We start from the raw sequence: 18,685 nt of genomic DNA, 5'->3' as shown, positions 1-18,685 counted from the left end.
CTGCAAGGTCAAGGATAAAAAGTTTCATCGAGGCTCGGTTCCCCAGGTCCCACGTTAGCCAGATGCACAAGGGGGCGCACGCGTCTGGAGTTCGTTTGCAGAGGCTGGAAGCCCTGGCGCGCCCATTCTCTCTCTCTCCCTCTATCTGTCTTTCTCTCTGTGTCTGTCGCTCTCAAATAAATAAATTAAAAAAATTAAAAAAAAAAAAGAAGTTTCAGATGCCAGATGGTCCATGAAAGCAACCAGAAAAGAAAAGCTAATGCTAATGGTTGTCATTTTTTTTGTTTGTTTGGTTGGTTTTTTGAGGTAGGGTCTTGCTATAGCCCAGAATGATCTGGAATTTGCCATGTAGTCTCAGGGTGACTTCCAAACTCACAGCGATCCTCCTATGTCTGCCTCCCATGTGCTGGGATTAGAAGTGTGTGCCACCACACCTGGCCACAGAAAGCATGGGCATGCCAGGACCTCCTGCAAGCAGAGCATATGCCACTTTGTGCATGTATACATACAGGGGAATCAAACTCAGGTTGTTAGGCTTTGTTGGAAAGCGTATTAACTGCTGAGCCATCCCCCTAGCCCATGCTTGTCATTTCTAAGGGATGTGTTTAACACTTGATTTACGTGCACCGTCACATCAGCCCTGCAAAAGATGGAAAGTGAGGCTATTGTGCCCACTGCACTGACGAGAAAGGGAAAGCCCCAAAGGGACACTGGGCGGCAGAACTTCACAGCATCCATATTTGACCATCTTATTTTATCTCTAACAGCTCTCTGAGGTTCTGTTGGAATATACTACTCTTACATCATTTTACAAATAAAGGTGCTTCCTCAATTAGTTGGCTTTAAATGAACAAGATTATATCTTTCATGGGCAAAACGATGGTTCCCAGAGAAGAGGGAATTCTGCTCAAAACTATAGCCTAAAAATCCTGCCTCAGTTTCTAGCTTGTGTGCCTGGCCTGCAATTTCAAGCATATATATCCTCTTCTTTGTTTCTCAGAAGAACCCTATCTTCTGCAAGGGCACCGTTTCTCCAGCTGGAAGAGTAGACATCTGCTTCTCACTGTCTGGAGTCACACTGTTGGGCAGGGAAAGAAGGAAGGCAGAAAAGAAATTGCATTCAGGCTGAAAAAGCCCTGTCATCCACCTGCACCTTGCCTTGCCCTGTAGGGTTGGAGTTTGGCAGCCTAAAGGTGTCACGTTTAGCTGGGGAGAGCAGTCTCTTCTGGGGCCTGCCTGACTCCTGCATCTAATCCATTCTGAAATCACCTAGCAACTAAGAAGCCGTGTTTATTTTTTTTTCTATTTCTCATCCCCCAACAAGTATAATAGCTCCCTCTTTCCTACCCTATTAGTGCTAATCTTTGTAAGTTGACATGAAAGGGCCTAGACATAATACATCCAGCTGTCCTCACCGGCTGATTCCTAACTATTCTCTCTATTTTTATCCACAAAGATTGCTTTATTGCTCCACAAATGCACTGCGCTCACTTTTAACTCCTCATCTTTCTTCCTAACCACGCCTCCACCTCAAATGCTTGCCTCTCATTCTTCTGTGCAATCAATTTCTCCCCAGCTTTAAAATCTCAACTTCTTCCTTTATAATGATCTCATCCTTGGTGACTTTTGTCCTCCCATTGAGATTATTTATATGTTTTTAAATACCTAGAATGGTGTCTACGGGAGACATTACAGAGCCACTGAGGTCCTAACACCTGAAAAGTTCCTGGATGTTATAGTCCTCCCTCAACACGGAATTCCTATCTATGAAGTCCTAGCCTCAGTGCCTCAGAGTGTGGCTGCACTAAAAGATCAATACTGGAAGAGGTAATTACATGAAAATGATGATGAGGTCATTAGAGTAGATCCTAATCCAATAGGACTTGTGTCCTTATAAAAAGCAGAGATTAAGAGACACACACACATACATCAAACACACACACACACACACACACACACACACACACACACACACACACACATCCAGGCCGACTGGCAGGCCATGGAGACACTGGAAGAAGGCTTCCATGTTCAAGCCAAAGATTGGCCCCAGAGAAACCAACAATGCAAAAATACCTTGCTTCCATACTTCTAAGTCCAGAACTTGGATACAATAAATTTCTTTTTAGTCAGTCAATCTGTGGTGCTTTGCTACAGCAGCCTCAGCAGACTGAAGCACTGGACAAACTTGTAAGAGTACCAGATTTCTTCCCCACTCCATCAAGAGATATCCTTTGTGCTCAGTGAAGAGCTGCTTCACTGAAGACCCCCTGGTCTTGGTCCCAGAGAATCCATTTTTTTTTAAAATATATTTTTTATTATTTTATTTTTGAGAGAGAGAGATAAAGAGGCAGAGAGAGAGAGAGAGAGAGAGAGAATGGGTGTGCCAGGGCCTTTTCAGCTGCTGTGAATCAACTCTAGATGTGTGCGCCCCCTTGTGCACATGTGCAACATTGCACGCTTGCATCACTGCATCTGGCTATGTGGGACCTGGAGATTTGAACATGCATTCTAAGGCTTCACAGGCAATCACCTTAACCAATCTCACCAGCCCTTTTAAAAATATTTTAATTAATTTGTTTATTTATCAATTTGAGAGAGAGAGGAAGAGAGAGAGGGAGCAAGAAGCCGAGGAAGAAAATGGGCATGCCAGGGCCTCCAGCCACTGCAAAGAAACACCAGACACATGCTCCACCTTGTGCATCTGGCTTACGTGGGTCCTGGGAATTGAACCTGGATCTTTTGTCTTTGCAGGCAAGTGCCTTAACCGCGAAGCTATCTGTCAAGCCTGAGAATCTTAATATGTTATATAAACTACACAAACTGACTGAACGTTTCAGTTGATTGTAGGCAAATGAGCAATCCTCACTGAAAGTTATGCTCCCAATCATTTTCAATTTGGTTTTACAAATTTCATCATTTGGGGGAAGCAGAATAATGGAACTTAAAACAAAGGCCACTTTATAACAGTCAGGTGCATTAATACACCTTTAATTGTTCACTCCTGTTTCCTGTGTATTAGCAGCAACCCCACACTGGGCTAAGGCCTGGGGAACAAGGGTGGCACGTGCTATTTTCTTCTTGCAGGTCAAAGCACTCAGAAAGCAGACATGGAGGACATCACCAGTCATCCAGCCCCACAGCTCCTCAGGCCCCAGAAACTGGAAGCCTACCCGCAAAGAGGTGACTGGAGAGGGTGAACACCCAGAGGGCAGAAAAAGGCCACACAGGCACAAAGGTTGCCAGGTCTTACCTAGTGTCTAACTTAGACAAACGTCACCGTGTCACCCAACTGAAAGCAGCTTGAAATCAAACACCGTTCTATCACCCTGTTTAAATCCTCTGTGTTGTTGTATCACTTTTTGACACTGCTTGTACATTTATTGATCTATTTATCTACTTATTTATTTATTTACTAAGCTCCTCACATCATTACATCTGAAAGTAGACTGTTGTATCCTAGCACCAAGCACGCAGCTTACATTTAGCAGGTGCTCACCAGATAGATGACTCCTGAGTCTATACAAAATGGTCAGAACACCATGACATTTCATGTCCCCAGATGAGTTTACCAATGGAGTGGTGGGGGCTGGGGGAGGCATCATCCTGTCAAAGCAACCGACCAAAGTTCTCAAGTCCACTGCTGTGAGGAGCAGAGGTGTGGCACAGCCCAATCCAGAAAGCAAGACCCCATCCTGCAAACACACCCCGAGGCCCTTTCCCAAATGCTTCTCCTTCAAGGATTGCTTCCCTGCGCAACAGAACAGTGATTGATTCCCCGTCCTTCCCCTTCTTGTGAAACATCTGTCTCCTGGTTTAATCAGGAGGCCCCGTGGGACCCTCCTATCTATCAAGCAAACAAATGGGCTCCTCCTTGTAGCTCATAACACATAAGCAGGGCTGGAACACATTTGTATATGCCAAGGAAACTTTGTCTATGCAATTAGGACCAATGATCCCATTCCATGCCTCTGGCCTATTTTTTCAGGAAATAACAAACAAAATAAATCAGCTACACCCCAATCTAATCACAATGTAACATGAGACATTGTACTTAATGGGCTGTAACAGGAAAATTATTGCAGAGCAAGGTAGGTTAATCTAGCATGTCGGTCACTCCTGGATCCAACTCATCAGTTTGGTCATTGCCAATACCCCCTCCCCGCTCCTCCTCCACGATTCCCCTGGCTCATGCAGACAATGGAGTAGAAAAGCTCACAGTCTTCTCCCCAAAGGGGTGTGTAGATAATGCCAATATCCTTAGTGAAGAGGGGTTTTCTGCTAGAAATTGCAACCCTTATTTATCTCATTCTTTCCAGCATTTCCCCTATTCAAAACCAAAAGCCAAGTTCACTCTCAGAAATAACTCATCCAAACAACCACTGAATTTAATTTTCTACCTATAACTCTTTCTGGTATTTGTGTCTAGAGGTATGATCCTGGTGGCCTAAGGATCTTGAGTCACCTGTGACTTAATTATATTCAGAATTTCCATCTACCGAGGCAGTCAATGTTCTAGGAAGGTTCTCTTTTGTTCCGATATGGTTTTAAAAGATGTTCAGAAAGGCCTGAACCATGTTTAGGCCTGTATGTTGATGCTGCTCTTACTTCTGGTTAGAGAAGCTTCTCTTTTCCGATGAGGATGACTACTGGGGAGTCTCAAAACTCATGAAAGTGCTGAGAAGTGAAAGTTGTGTGTTGAACACTGAGACATCCCTTTCACACCCTCCAAGGGTCAGAGCTCACTGGGTAAGAGATGACAGAAAGAACGGGACAGCCAGAGGATGGGAGGGCATGCTTTAGAAAAAGTCTTCCACACACAAAGTGGCTGTTGCATTTATAACCTCACAGTGGCTGATACTACCTGCCCAAGACCCACATTATTATCATTTTCCCCTCCTATGGGCAGAGAAAAAAATGATGACATCAAAATAGAAGAGGGACTGGCTTGAAAGAAAAGGGGCTTTCAGGAGAGGGGCGATAAAGGAGGGTAGTGGGGGAAGGTTGTGATCAGGGTATATTGTGTATATTGTGGAAGTTGACAATAAAAGATTTTTTAAAGGCCTGAACCAAAGAAAGGAATTTGTGTTAACTGTGAGTTCACTGGAAAATCAAGATGGTATCTCCTATGCCTGAGTCATGTACACATTATTGCTCAAAGAGGTGTGTGCTTGGCAATATAACACCATGCATGTGTCCTCTGTGTGCATAAGAGCAAGAAAGAGGTGAGGAGGGAGGAAGAGAGGAAAAGATCTCTTCCCGGGAGCATCCTCTGGACATAAAATGTCGCTGTCACCTCTAATTCTCTACAAGCAGCCCAGAACACATTTCTGCACTGGGCACATGCGCCATCCTGACCAGTGCCCAGCCCGCCTCCTCTCCAAGATCCGATCCCTGTGGGTGCGAAGCGAGGTGGTGGAAAGAGAGTGCGCACTCACCGTGAAGACCACCTTCAGGTTGTTCAGCATCTCGACCTCCTTGGGGAAGCCCCTGCTGCCCCACCGCACCAGGTAGTTCTCACTGTGGGAAAAAGAAGAGCGGCCTGTCACACAGCAGCCTCCGCAGCTGTCACACCCACTCCATGAGCACGACGCGCTCAGCACCATGTTGGTGCTAAGAATGCAGTACGTTTTTGAGATAGACATGGTTCTTTCCCTCTGAAGGATAAGTTCTGTTGGGAGGCACACAGTAGACAGGCAGAGGAAGGATTATGAACACACGTGAATCCATGCCCACCTTCCCTCCCTCAGCCACTAAGCAAACTGTACACAGCTGCCAAATGTTTTTAAAGAGCAGCTGTGTGCCCTGTAGAGGTCATCAAGAAAGCCAGAGACGAGAGGGGAAGGGAAGGATTTCAGTCTTTCTTCAGGATACCAAAACTACATCTACCCTTTCCAGCTTCCAGTTCCCTTCTGAGACTGAATGGAGATTTAGGTTTTCTGCAATTATCTTTTGGGTATGGGACTCTTTCCATGAATGAAATGCCATACTGTAGTGGATCACATAGGGTGTTGTCCTAGACACACTATCATCAACTATTCAAACACTGTTTAACAACTTCGCAACAACTCTACAGAAGTGTGTGCTAGAAAGAAAAAGTTCAGAATGCTGTGAGAATGTGCTTCAGAAGGGCCTGATGTAGTCTGGGTGGTCAGGGAAGTCACTATTGAGGAAATAATGAGTAATAAAAGCTTATCATAGGATGAGGCTGGGAAAATCGCTCAGCAGCGGTTAAAAGTGCTTGCTTGCAAAGCCTGCCAGCCAAGGCTTCAATACCCAAGTCGCCTATGTAAGCTAGACACAAAAAAATCATGCAAGCATCAAGTTTGTTTGAACAACAAGAGGCCTAGTGTGCCCATACACAAGCACACATACATGCACATACAGACACACACACGGGAATGGAAAATGTTTCAAGCAAGGTAAACATGTATGTAAAGACAATGTAAGAAAGAATTTAAGAAATGGATTTAAGAGCTAAGTGGTTAGACAGACCAAAACTGCATATTCTCTCTGATAAGCAGGTCTCAACTTGTAATACCTATGAGCATGTATATATTGAGGGGCAGATGTGGGCAAGCCTACATAGACAGAATGACAAGTATAAAGCCATGAGCAAGAAGAAGACTAAAAAGACACCTGTGATGTGCAAGCAGGAGGGAGGGTATTGGGGGGAAGGGGGGAAGAGGGGAGGAGGATGGATGAGAATCAACTGAAACAAATTACACTTGAAAATGTCAAAATGAATGATGCCTAACTCTCTGTATGCAAACTAAAAACAACTAAATAAAAACAAATAAAATAAGAATGTCCTGGTTATTTTTTTAAAAGAAAGAGTTAAGTAGGTAAGAGAAAAATTAGTGGGGAGCTCATAGCAAGTTGGACTTACAGGATTTTGACTGGATCCTAAAAGTAACACAAACCCACGGAAGTGTTTTATGAGAAGGAGGTGACTCAGCAGAAGCTGTCGCTCAGGGATCCCCGGAGATTGATGCAGGATCATTAGCCATCGCCCCTCTCCTGTGCGGTAAATACTACCCAGTCCAGCCATGACAGGAAGGAGGAAGGCTAGCACTTATCTAACTTAGAAGTGTCATGCAGTTTCCTGAGTTATTAGCTGTTCCATGACACCTGGAATATATAGTTGGTGCCAAATAAATGCTCTTTTTTGGAATTAAGAAAATACAAAGCCTGAAGAGATGGCTCAGTGGATAAGAGCGCTTGCTGTGCAGCATGGAGCCCTGAGACTACCTGAGTTCAATTCCCCAGAACGCACATAAACATCTGGACATGGCCACATGTCTGCAACCTCAGTTTCAAATATATATAAAATAACAGGTTATACATTATTGTCCCCACACTCCAACTCCTGTTACCCTGGGCGCCCTCCTCAGTGGGGTTCAGGTAGTCCCTGTGGGGTCATGAAGGCCTCAGTCAGTCTCCAAGGGGTAGCAGGGATCCATGTCTCAGGGTATTCCTGCCCACTCTGTGGCTCTTACAGTCTTTCTGTGCCCTCTTCGGCAATGTCCCCTGAGCCATGGCAGGCCTGTTGGCAGTCTGTTTCAGTGCTCCGGTCTTTGCAGCTGCTGCTTTTCTGCTTACATAGGTTTTGATTATTCTAAGTGTCTGTCACCATCACCCTGGGGCTGGCAAACTCAGTTTTGTGGGGAGCAAAGACAGGAGAATCACAGACACTAGCAAAAGTCCCAAGTCCCAAGACCCCTGATAGACTCTGACTCCGAGAAACAATGGCGGGGGTACCCAATGCTCTCGTCTAGCCTCAGCACACATGCGCGGGGGCTGCGCACAGCAAACGTGCATGCGCATGCCACCCACGCATTACGTTTCCAGCAGGTGTGATGAGAGAAGTCAGTAAAGTGAAGGGGAACTGCTTTCCTTAGAAAGCGTACCCCTCTCTCCACTCAGAATAGTTTCTGTTTGTTTGGACTTTTATATTGTTTTTGTTTTGTCTTGTTTTGCTGAACCCAGGGATTTATACATACTAGGCAATATTTTACCACTGAGCTATGTCCCTGGCTCTTTTAGTATTTATTTGTTATTGTTGTTGTTATTATTATTGTTATTATTTTGAGACAGGGTCTGCATATGTTACTCAGGCTGGCCTTGAACTCACTCTATAGAGGCAGGCATTGAACTTGCAATCTTGCCTGAGTCTACGGAGCAGCAGGGGTTACAGGCCTGGGCCAACAGGCCCGGGTTACTCATAAGGTTAGTGGCAACAGTAAGAGAAAGTTTTAAGAAGGAAAAGGAACCCAAAACAAAAATGAACCCTGTCCCACATTGGCCAAGAGTTAACACTCAACCAAATTAAATGTAACTTTTTCTTTCTTTTAATCTGGTGAGAGTTAAAAATTTAAATTTTAGTGAAATTCAAAGAAAATTTAACAGGAAGGCCATATCAAGTTTTTATTTTGTTTGTTTGTTTATCTATGGCCTGATCTCATCTCAGAAGCTAAACAGGGTCCACCCTGGTTAGTACTTGGATAGGACACCATCTGGGAACACTAAATACTATAGGCTTCAAATAGTTTTGTTTTTTTTTTTAAATAATTCCTCTTGGTTATTTATGAAATGTTCTTATTGAAATGCCTGGGTACTGTCCAGTCCCTTCTATCTCATGTAGCAAACCCCTTGATGAGTGACCTGCTATATCTAAACAGCAGGCTCCAGCAATTTCCTTCTAGGAGAAATGCAATCATAAATAAGAAAAAGCAATTTAGAGGGCTGAGCTGTTCCCATCCATCCTTGCCCAGGAAGACTTAGTGATAGAATCTTTAGGCTCAAGCCACCACTACAGGTGAGGGGGGACCGTTCCAATCCTCGCAGGGCTCTTCTGGGACACAGCGGGCCACTAGCCTTGTGCACAGTGGCTGCTTTTTGTCCTACAAAATTCTTCTTTCCCAGTCCAGATCTCTTAGGGACCCACCAGGACACAAATTTTTCCAGTCCACATCTGATCCACACAGAGGACGCCTTAGCTTTCTGTTATCAGGGTGGATCCAAACTGGTTAGAGCAGACACGAGTGGAGAAGAGATTTTCATCAGAGAAGGAACAGCTATGCAGAGTCAGAGTAAGATGAGGTTTGCAAGTCCCCCGGCTACTTTTCTGAATCACCCCACCCCCCTTCTCTGCTCTCTTCATTTCCTTCTCTTCTGTACGGTTATGAACTTCAGGCTCTCTGACCACCTCTTTCTCCTCATCCTGGGCATTGTCCTATGTCCCTGGCACTCTTGCATCATTTAGGCATGCCCCATCAAACACTTCATCCAGAGAGTGTATCAGAAAACAGAGCTGCCCTCCTCATTGATCTATTGCCTTCCTCCACAAGGCTGGTTCTGGCCATCCATCACCAAGTGGCCCAGGGGACCTGGCATTCTCATCAGTGCAGCCACGCGTTCTAATGCTTTCTGAAGGATGCAGAGGTGTCAGGAGTTTAACTATCATGGAATACCAAGGGTCACCAAAACATGGGTCTCTTCAAGGTAGGCTCCCAAGGAGCAGGAACACACCTCCTAATGTCACACTGAAAGTGACTCAGGCACATGTTAGGGACTCAGGTATACTGTAAAGGGTAGCTTTCTACCATAATGATGCTGAGTCTCTGGTGAGAGTCGTGCAAGACATTTGATATAGCATACCTCTTGGTGGGAGAATTAAATTGAAAGCAGCTTGTTGTTGAAGTCAGGTGGACCTGACTATAATTCTCAGCTCTACCATTTATAAATATGTGTGACTTCGGGCAAGTTGGCTCACCCTTCCTGAGTCTCATTTTCTCTCCCAAATGGCAAAAAATAATGAAGGTCAAATGAGGTGGAGCACAGATAGCAGTACTGTCTTCTTAGAAGGACATCTTACAAGTGTTAGGCAGCCCACTCCACAAGACCAGGGGAACTCTCTCCACTGGTGGCGGCAGCTGCATTTCAGCCTGGACTTCCATCTGGGTATGGCTATAATTTAGAGGCTCAATCCTCAGACACATCTCTGTACCCTGCTTGGCAAAGAACCCCAAGTACTGTCTGGCCCTGCCCCACCCTGTTGTGTGGCTTTGGGCCCAGACATGGCTTTCTCTGTGCTTAGTACTAGAGAAGAAGCAATTGACTCAGACGCAAGGGACCCCACATGTCCCTCTCTGCCTGGGGTTCTGCTTATGGAGGACTCAGATTTTGGAGGGTCAAAGGAGAAGCCGGACAAGAAAAACCATTATCAGTTGAGACACTTCATCAGGTGGGAGCTGGCAGTACCCTCTCTTGTCCTACATGCCAAGATCAACAAGGGGTAACTTAGATCCCTTTATTCCATGGGTGGACTCTTCACAGTTCTGGTCCTGGGCACTGCCCATGACTTTATTGAATCATCCTAACAACCACACTGAAAAAAAAAAGTGTCCCAGAGAGGTCACTACTCAGATTCCAACTGGGAGACTCAGGCTTAAGAATGTTCAACAACCTGGTTGGGGTTAAAGGAAGTAAGCAATAGAGCCGGGATGTGAACCTGAACAAACATTTTGGAGGACTTGGCTCTTTCAGCATTCACTTTCCAGCTATCATTTTAAAGCCAGAAATTTTATTATACCTGGTGTTGTTTGTCTGGACCTTGTAATCACTGGTTGTTTTATGATAACCAAAACGTATTGATGAAGCCTTAACCATGAACCCATTGTGGGGAAAACTGAGTGGCAAGGAATACTTGCATTCAATTCCCACAGCCCCCAAAGGAGTCCTTCCCACCTGCTCAGTGAGGCTCAGCTTCTCTTCTAGCTGAGCATTGCTCCAAAAGGTATGCTGGGAAGAAAAGGTTCTCTGTGCATAGTCAAGTCTGGCCATACTCCCCCACCCCCGTGTAAGGGAGTCAGGTGACACTGAACCACTTACCTGATAACCATTTGCTTGTTGGGGTCATAGAGAGACATGAAGAGCTCTGCATCTTCCCCTATTCTACACACAAAGTTCCTCACAAAGACATAGAGGCTGTGGGTGGGGGATGAGGAGATCCGAGAATATATCCCATAATCTGGCTGGTCTTTTGACTGAGGAGTGAAAAGAAGAAAGGAAGAGATAGAGCAAATTAACCTATTACTGTTTAAAACAGCAGACACAGTCCAGGGTATGAGGAGCCACTCAGGTTTAAGCCTCATGACTAGAGCATTCCTCCCAGCTAACATCACAACCTTCTGTAGTCTGAGGGACATCACTTTGACTCTGCTCACCTTAATCTTCCTACCCTGGGAGATGACACCAATGAATCATAATGCCTCATGAAGTTAGCATCATAAAATTCACAAACTATAAAAGAAAAAGTGCTTACACGTATTTCATTGAAACTATAAACTTTGTTCACTGAAATACCCATGCACAAAGCACAGATGGGAAAAATTGTAAAGGATTTATCTCATTTAAAAATCTGTATACTGGCTACAGAGATGGCTGAGTAGTTAAAGGTATGTGTTTGCAAAGCCTGATGGCCTGGGTTCAATTCCCCAGTACACACATAAAAGCCATGTACACAAAGCAGTGCATGCATCTGGAGTTTGTTTGCAGTGGCTGGAGGCCCTGGCACAATAATCACTAATACACACACAGTCTTTTTCTCCAAGGCCTATCTCCCCAGCACCCATAAAAAGCCAGATGCACAAAGTGGCACGAGTCCACATTCAGTGCAATGGCAAGAAGCCTTGGTGTGCCCATTCTCTTTCCTTCTCTCTCTCTCTGTCTCTCTCTCTCTCTGTCTCTGTCTCTCTCTCACACACACAAATACACAAATATGGTTTCTTAAAAATCTATACAAAAGATATACAAATAATCTTATAATAGATTCATAAAAACATAACCAATTTAAATAGGCTAACTATGAGTCACATCACGGTCACACCCAGAGATGGCCAGTGAGCACACGAGATGACAGACAACCTCGTTGATCACTGGAGAAATTAAAAGTGAAAGCAAAATGAGATGTCGGTACAAAGCCAGCAGGATGGTGAAAACGAACAAGACTGACAATGGCAAGTGTGAGAAAGGGCATGCAGCAACTAGAACTCTAATAGGCCACTAAAGAGAATGCAGAACTGCAGGGCCGTTTTGAGACAAAATATAGCAGAACCTCAGTAGGTTTCACACATATGCATCATGGGATCCAGCAAGCCCACAGCCAGGCATTATCCAGAAAGACAGAAAACACATTCACACAAATTTGTGCTTGAAGAAAAATGTGCTGAGCTGCATGAGTCATCATAGGTGCAACCTGGAAACTACCCAAATGCTCTACACTTGGCCAATGACAATGGTCCGTGATATACACCTCAACAACCTTCCGTAGTATATTGAGTCCACAATGAAAAGGACAAAACTGTTAGTATGTACAATAATATAACCTCAAAGATATATGGCTAAGTCAAAAATTCAGTCAAAATAAGCTATCACTGGATTATTCTACTTATCTGAAACTCTAGCCAAAGGCAGGATTAGTAACAGAATACAAATTAGGGGCTGTAAGGAGCCTAGAGATAGGGAAAGAGCACCAAGAAGTTCTCAGGCTGATGAAATGGCTCTCTATGTTGACTGTGGTATAGTTTATCTAGCGCTATGCATTAATATGATCCACCAACATAAAGCTTACAATGAGTGACTTTTATAATGTGAAAAGAATGCAGGAAAAAAAATACTGCTGGAGACATCATCATATCTGAGTTTAAGTTCTACTGCAGAGCAATATAACAAAAACAGAACAGAACTAACACAAAAGCAGAGACCTAGATCAATGTAATGGAATAGAGGAGGACCCAGGTATAATCCAGGTGACTGCAGCTACCTGTTTTCTTGACAGAGATGCCAAAAATACACATCGGAGGAAATATAGCATCTTCAACAAATGGGGCCAGTAAAACTTAATTCCTTTATGTAGAAAAGTGAAACCAGGTTGTCCTTTCTCACACTACACAAAAAATCAACTCCAAAGGCTTGAGATACAGCTCAGAGAGAGAAAAAAATATGCAGGCAAGCATGAGGCCTGAAGGGGCCTGGGCTTGCCAAATTGAGATTCCAGCATCCATATAAAAGCTAGTCATGGCCATGCACATGTGCAACCCCATTCCTGTAGGGAGCAGAGACCAGAGTGTCATTGAGGCTAATAAAAATGTCAAGTTCCACAACTTGTCTCAAGGAAACATATGGAGCTGCAATGGAAGGGGACAGCCTATGTTCTCCTCTGGCCTCTACATGCCCACACACAAGGGTGTACACATCTACACACACAAGTGCATACATCTGCACACATCTACACACACAAGTACCCACACAACACACAAACACACACACATACACACACACTGCACCATATACAGTACACACACACAAATACAAAAATAATAAAAATAAAGTAAACTGGAATATCAAATCCATATGGATCAAGAACCTCAACATAAGACCTGAATTTTCAAACCTTCCAAAAAGATGGGGGAAAGTAGGCAGTAATTTCAAAATATTGGCATAGTCCTTCCTTCTCTGAATCAAACACCTCTACTTCCTTCCAATCATCCAGATATAGGAAGGTCTTACATTATGCCATTCTGAATCCACTCCAGCATCCCTGGTTTGTATGAGAAACTGGGACTTGGATTCATTTTCCCTAGCTGTGGTCTACTGAAACTCAGACAAGTAGCAGCATGCTATTCCTGATTACCGGAATACACTGCAAAGTGCTTCAGGGCAGTCTAAGGTCATCTTAAGCCTGAAGATGCTGTGTATCATGCGATGCTGGGGCACTGGCTTCAGACTCTGTTTAGTTACTGTAAACATCAGGGTAAGCTGAATAGTAATGGTGGTCAAGTTACTGAATTCTTCTTTGCCTCAATTTTCTTACATGCATTATAAAGACATTTCATGATGCCTCAGATATTTCTCAGTATTTTTAGACTATATATATATTGTATAATAATGTATAAAATACATTTTATATATTATGTATAATGCTATTATACACACACACACACACACACACACACACACACACACACACACACACATATATATATATATATATATATATATATATATATATGATAGAGTATGAAGGATGCTTCATAATGCCTTTCATGATTAACACGTATGAATGGTTCAGATTAATGGGATTCATTCTGATTATTCATATACACACACATTATGCTCTGATAATGCCCCTCCATCTTCCACCCTTATAACCACCCCACCCTACCCCCGGGACCCTTGCAGATCCCTAAAAGGCCCTCTTTGACTTCCATGTTGCCTTCTTGTGTTTTCAAAACTTTTAGTTTCTACTTGTGAGACAGAACATGCAGTTTCTTTGTTATTTGTTTGTTTGGCTGGTTTTGTTTAATATGATGTCCTCCAATTCCATACAATTTTACTGCAAATGACAGGACTTGACTTTTTAAAACTGTTTAACAATTGTACATATGTATATGTGTGTGTTAGACACACGTTTTCTTTATTCATCCTCCCATTAGCAGATGCTAAGTTGATCTCATACTTTTGCTATTGAGAATAAGTACTACAGTAAAATGTGGGTGATGTCTCTTTGGTACGCTGATTTAATTTCCTTTGTGTGCATTTTCAGAGAGAAGCGAAATTGTCTGATTACATGTTAGTTCCATTTCTATTTGTTTTGGGGAACCCCTGTACTGTTTCTCATGGTGACATTCCTGATTTGTGCTCTTATAGGGCATGGATGCTTGCTTCAGTTAAGTACACAGACACAGAGAAGTCAGACATGCTTCATTCAGCTGCCTCCTTCTTCTGTGATCACTGAGATCCAATACACATGGGCATTTGATTAAATAGGTTAAAAACTTGGCAATCAAATTTCTCATGAAAAATGTACTACTTGTAATAAATTATGATGCTTTCTATTCTATTTCTACTCCCATTTGATTCTACTTCCTTTCCTCTTTTAATGCTGGTCATTTGCAATTAAAATTATTCCACATCCCTGGATCTCAGCCTAAACATTAAAAAAGAAAAATATTTCCCTATATGTCCCTGAAGAAAGAAATTGAAAGTCCGTACGTCAGGACTAGGGAGTTTCTTATCACTATAGGTGCTGTGGGCATCCTGTTATACACTATGACTATAGTTAAAGGGTTTCAAGCATTCATTAAATTATAGGGACATTAAGTTTCTTTTCCCAAACCTGAGGTTTCATTCTAAATTGCATTTTTGTAATGGTAATAATTCTTTGCCTTCAACAAAGTCCATTTTCCAAAGATTTCATTATGTTCCCCTCTAGCAAGATGGGAGAAAGGGAAATGAAAATCTAAAGAGAATCACATATAATTGAAGTATTTAAGTCTAAAATACTACTTTCCCTTCCCAATAAAAATACTTTAAAAAATCATATAAGCATAGGGAAGGACTTTCTGAATAGGACTCCAGTTGCCCAGGAAATAGAACAATGATAGACAAAAATGGTACCTCATGAAATTGTGAAATTTGCAGGAAAATGGATGGGACTGGGAAAAAAAAATTGTAGTGAGCTGGGTGAAACCCATGCTCATAAACTCAAACTGCATATTCTTTCTCATAGGCAGCTGTGAATGTTCAGATCTGTGTGTTTAACTTAGAGTGCTGTAGAGACCATAAGGTTAGGAAAAGGTCCAGAGGCCTTAAATGAGGGAAGGGGGATAGTACAATACAAGTGATATAGAAAGAACTCCACAATGTAGGAGCAGTCAATATCCCCTCATAGACAGGAGAGGAGCTCAGAACCCCCCCCCCCGAAGAGCTACTGACAGCTAATGGTCGCTGGGGGAGGGGAAGTCACTCATTGCAGTGGTGACTACTGAAAAGTGATGTGAAGAAGAGGTACAGGAGGAGTGAGACGGAGATAAGAGAGGTTAATGGGGTTGTTATCAGCTACCTTCTCCTTGCTGGGACAAAATACTTGATAAAAATCAGTTTAAGGGTTGATTCAGTTTACACTTTCTAGGTTACAGTCCATCATGTCAGCGAGTCCAGCAGAGAGTGATGACTTCTGAATGCTCAGCTAGCTCTCTCTTCTTTTTCTACAGTCTAGGAAATCAGCTCATGGGATGGTGTTGCCACAGTTAGATTGGGTCCTCCCACATCAACTAATCTAATTTAGAAAGTCCCTCTGGATATGACCAGAGATTTTTAAGTCCTGTCAGGTTGACAACCAGAGATTAACCATCACAAATCTACCCTTTGCCAACATGATACTAACACATAACACTTTCAAGAGATAACTGTCCACATGTTGTCCCACAGGTTCATGGCATCTCACAGTGCAAAATGTATTCAGTCTGACTTTAAAAGTTGTCACAGGGAGCTGGAGAGATGGCTTAGCAGTTAAGGCTCTTGCCTGCAAAGCCAAAGAACCTAGGTTCGATTCCCCAGGACCCAAGTAAGCCAGATGCACAAGGTGATGCATGTGTCTGAAGTTTGTTTGCAGTAGCTGGAGGCCCTGTCATGCCCATTCTGTTTCTATTTGCCCCTCTCTCTGCTTCTTCCTCTCCCTCTCCATTTAAATAAACAAATAAATAAGTAAAAAGTTGTCACAGTCTTTGACAGTTCCCACTGTTTAAAAGTAGAGAGTCTCTTTTGAGACACAGACAAGCTTTAAACTGGTATCTCCTATAAAATCAAAAGCAAAGCCAAGGAGTGGTGACTCAGGCCTTTAATCTCAGCACTTGGGAGGCTGAGGTAGGAGGACTGCTGTGAGGTCAAGGACAGCTAAGAAAATAGAATAAGTTCCAGGTCACCCTAGGATAGAGTGAGACCCTATCTCAAAAACAAAGGACTGGAGAGATGACTTAGTGGTGAAGGTGCTTGCTTGCAAGCCTAAGGACCCATGTTTGACTCTCCGGGTTCCACGTAAGCCAGAAACACAAGGTGACACAAGCACGCAAGGTCACACGTGTGCACTAGGTGGGGCACGCGTCTAGAGTTCAATTGCAGTGGCTGGAGGCCCTGACATGCCAACTGTGTTGCTCTCTCGCCTTCTCTCTCTCTCTCATAAAAAATAAAATAAAAAAGTAAAAAACAAATTATATCCTTCCAACATACATCAGCACAAAGTAAATACTCCCAATCTAAAAGGAAAGAATGGGGGCATAGAAAGGAATGACCAGAGCAAACCAAGATGAAAACCTAGCAGTTAAACTCCTAATCTTGAAGTTCCATGCCAGGCATCTAAACTCATGACAGGATAATTTGGGTCCCTCAAAGCTTGAGTAGCTCCACCCTTTGTCTGTGCTGTATGTAGCTTCTCTCATCAGCAGGGTTCACCCCCTGCCTGCAGATGTTCCTGGCATCTTCTAACGTCCTGAGGTCTCCACTGTAAGTGAGAGTTCACCTTCACAACTTCACTCAGAGGCCTACAGAATCTCCTTGCAGGGCCTTTGACCCTGCCTCATATTGCTTAGCCATAGTGACTATATGGAACTGTGACCTTCATCTTGCACTTTCATTCTTCCAAAACCTGTCACTGCATGAATGACCTGCTTCATTCTACTATCAGCCATTGCCTTGGACCACAGTTGTAGTAGTTTCTATATCCTGACCTTGGAGAGAAAAGACCTCTTTCAGAAGTTTACTTGCAAGTTTTTTCTTTTTAAAAGAATTTACACTGTTTCTGTCTTCTACCTTCCTCTTACAGGACCATGGGGCATGCCTCCTTGTTCCAGTGCAGATCAGTTTGTCTTATCTTTAATGGTCATAATCTCCTTAGCAATTTCTGCCAAAGTGGATGCAGTTTCTGGCCTTGGAACTTGAAAGTTGTTTGCATTTTTTTTTCCCTGTGCCTGTGATACTTTGAATGTAAATGCATGTCCCCTATAGATCAGGTATTTTTGACTAAGCTTCCTACTTACTCTTTAGCAGGTGAAGCCCTGCTGGAGGAGGTATGTCACTCACTGGGGGCAAAGGAGTCCAGCCTTACTGGGTGCGTAGAGAGTTAGCTTGAGCTCTGGCTGGTTGTGCTTGCAGCTTCTGACTCACGTCTTTCTGTGATGCATGGATAGAAGCAAGCCAGCTTCTTCCACCATGATATCTCCTGTCCTGTAGTCTGTAAGCCTGAAGTAAACCTCTTCTTTTCATAAAGTGCTTCTGCTTGGGTGTTTGTCTCAGCGAGGAGAAGGTAAGTGCAACAGTGCCAAACTTTATGTTTTTCATTGTTCTGGCTCTGAATTTACCTCTCTCTCACTGTACATCTGAAGCAAGGCAGCCAAGAGGTGTCAAATCACAGGTTTGATTGAAATTTCCTCCACCAGACAAGTCAGTCCATTATTTTTAAACCCTTAAAGGTCTCAGGATATGAGCAGAATACAGCCAGTTTCTTTGTCAGAATACCACAGGAAATGCTTTAGTCCAGTTCCCGAGAAAACCCTTCTGCTCTGAAACATTGTGAGAAGAGCCTTCATATTTCACATTTATAACAAACATTAAGTATTAAACATTGTTTACAGCATTGTAAGGTTTCTCTAGTCCAGTGTTCAAGTTCTTCCACATTCTCCTATGAACTACTTCCAAAAGCCTACAAACCACATGGTCAGTCTTACTTGATCAACAGTCTCACTTCTTGGTAGCAAGTTTCAGTATCAATTACCTTCTCATTACTGAGACAAAAAAAAAAAAAAAACTGACAAAGATCAGTTCAAGGGAAAAGGATTTACTTCAG

The 18,685-nt window shown here is 43.2% G+C and overlaps 1 protein-coding gene across 1 annotated transcript in view; it reads right to left on the bottom strand.

Moving 5' to 3' along the window:
* The window catches only part of Dock2 (dedicator of cytokinesis 2), a 469,609-nt gene that overhangs the window by 401,611 nt on the left and 49,313 nt on the right, over positions 1-18,685 (bottom strand). Inside the window, exons 8-9 of the mRNA XM_045152647.1 lie at positions 10,894-11,048; positions 5,439-5,520 (exon numbers count right to left, since the gene is read on the bottom strand). Coding sequence (XP_045008582.1) covers positions 5,439-5,520; positions 10,894-11,048 — 237 coding nt within the window. The remainder of the gene's footprint in view (positions 1-5,438; positions 5,521-10,893; positions 11,049-18,685) is intronic.

This window comes from Jaculus jaculus, chromosome 6, assembly GCF_020740685.1.
Source record: "Jaculus jaculus isolate mJacJac1 chromosome 6, mJacJac1.mat.Y.cur, whole genome shotgun sequence".
Classification (NCBI taxonomy): domain Eukaryota; kingdom Metazoa; phylum Chordata; class Mammalia; order Rodentia; family Dipodidae; genus Jaculus; species Jaculus jaculus.
This window is presented reverse-complemented; position numbering and strand designations above follow the sequence as displayed.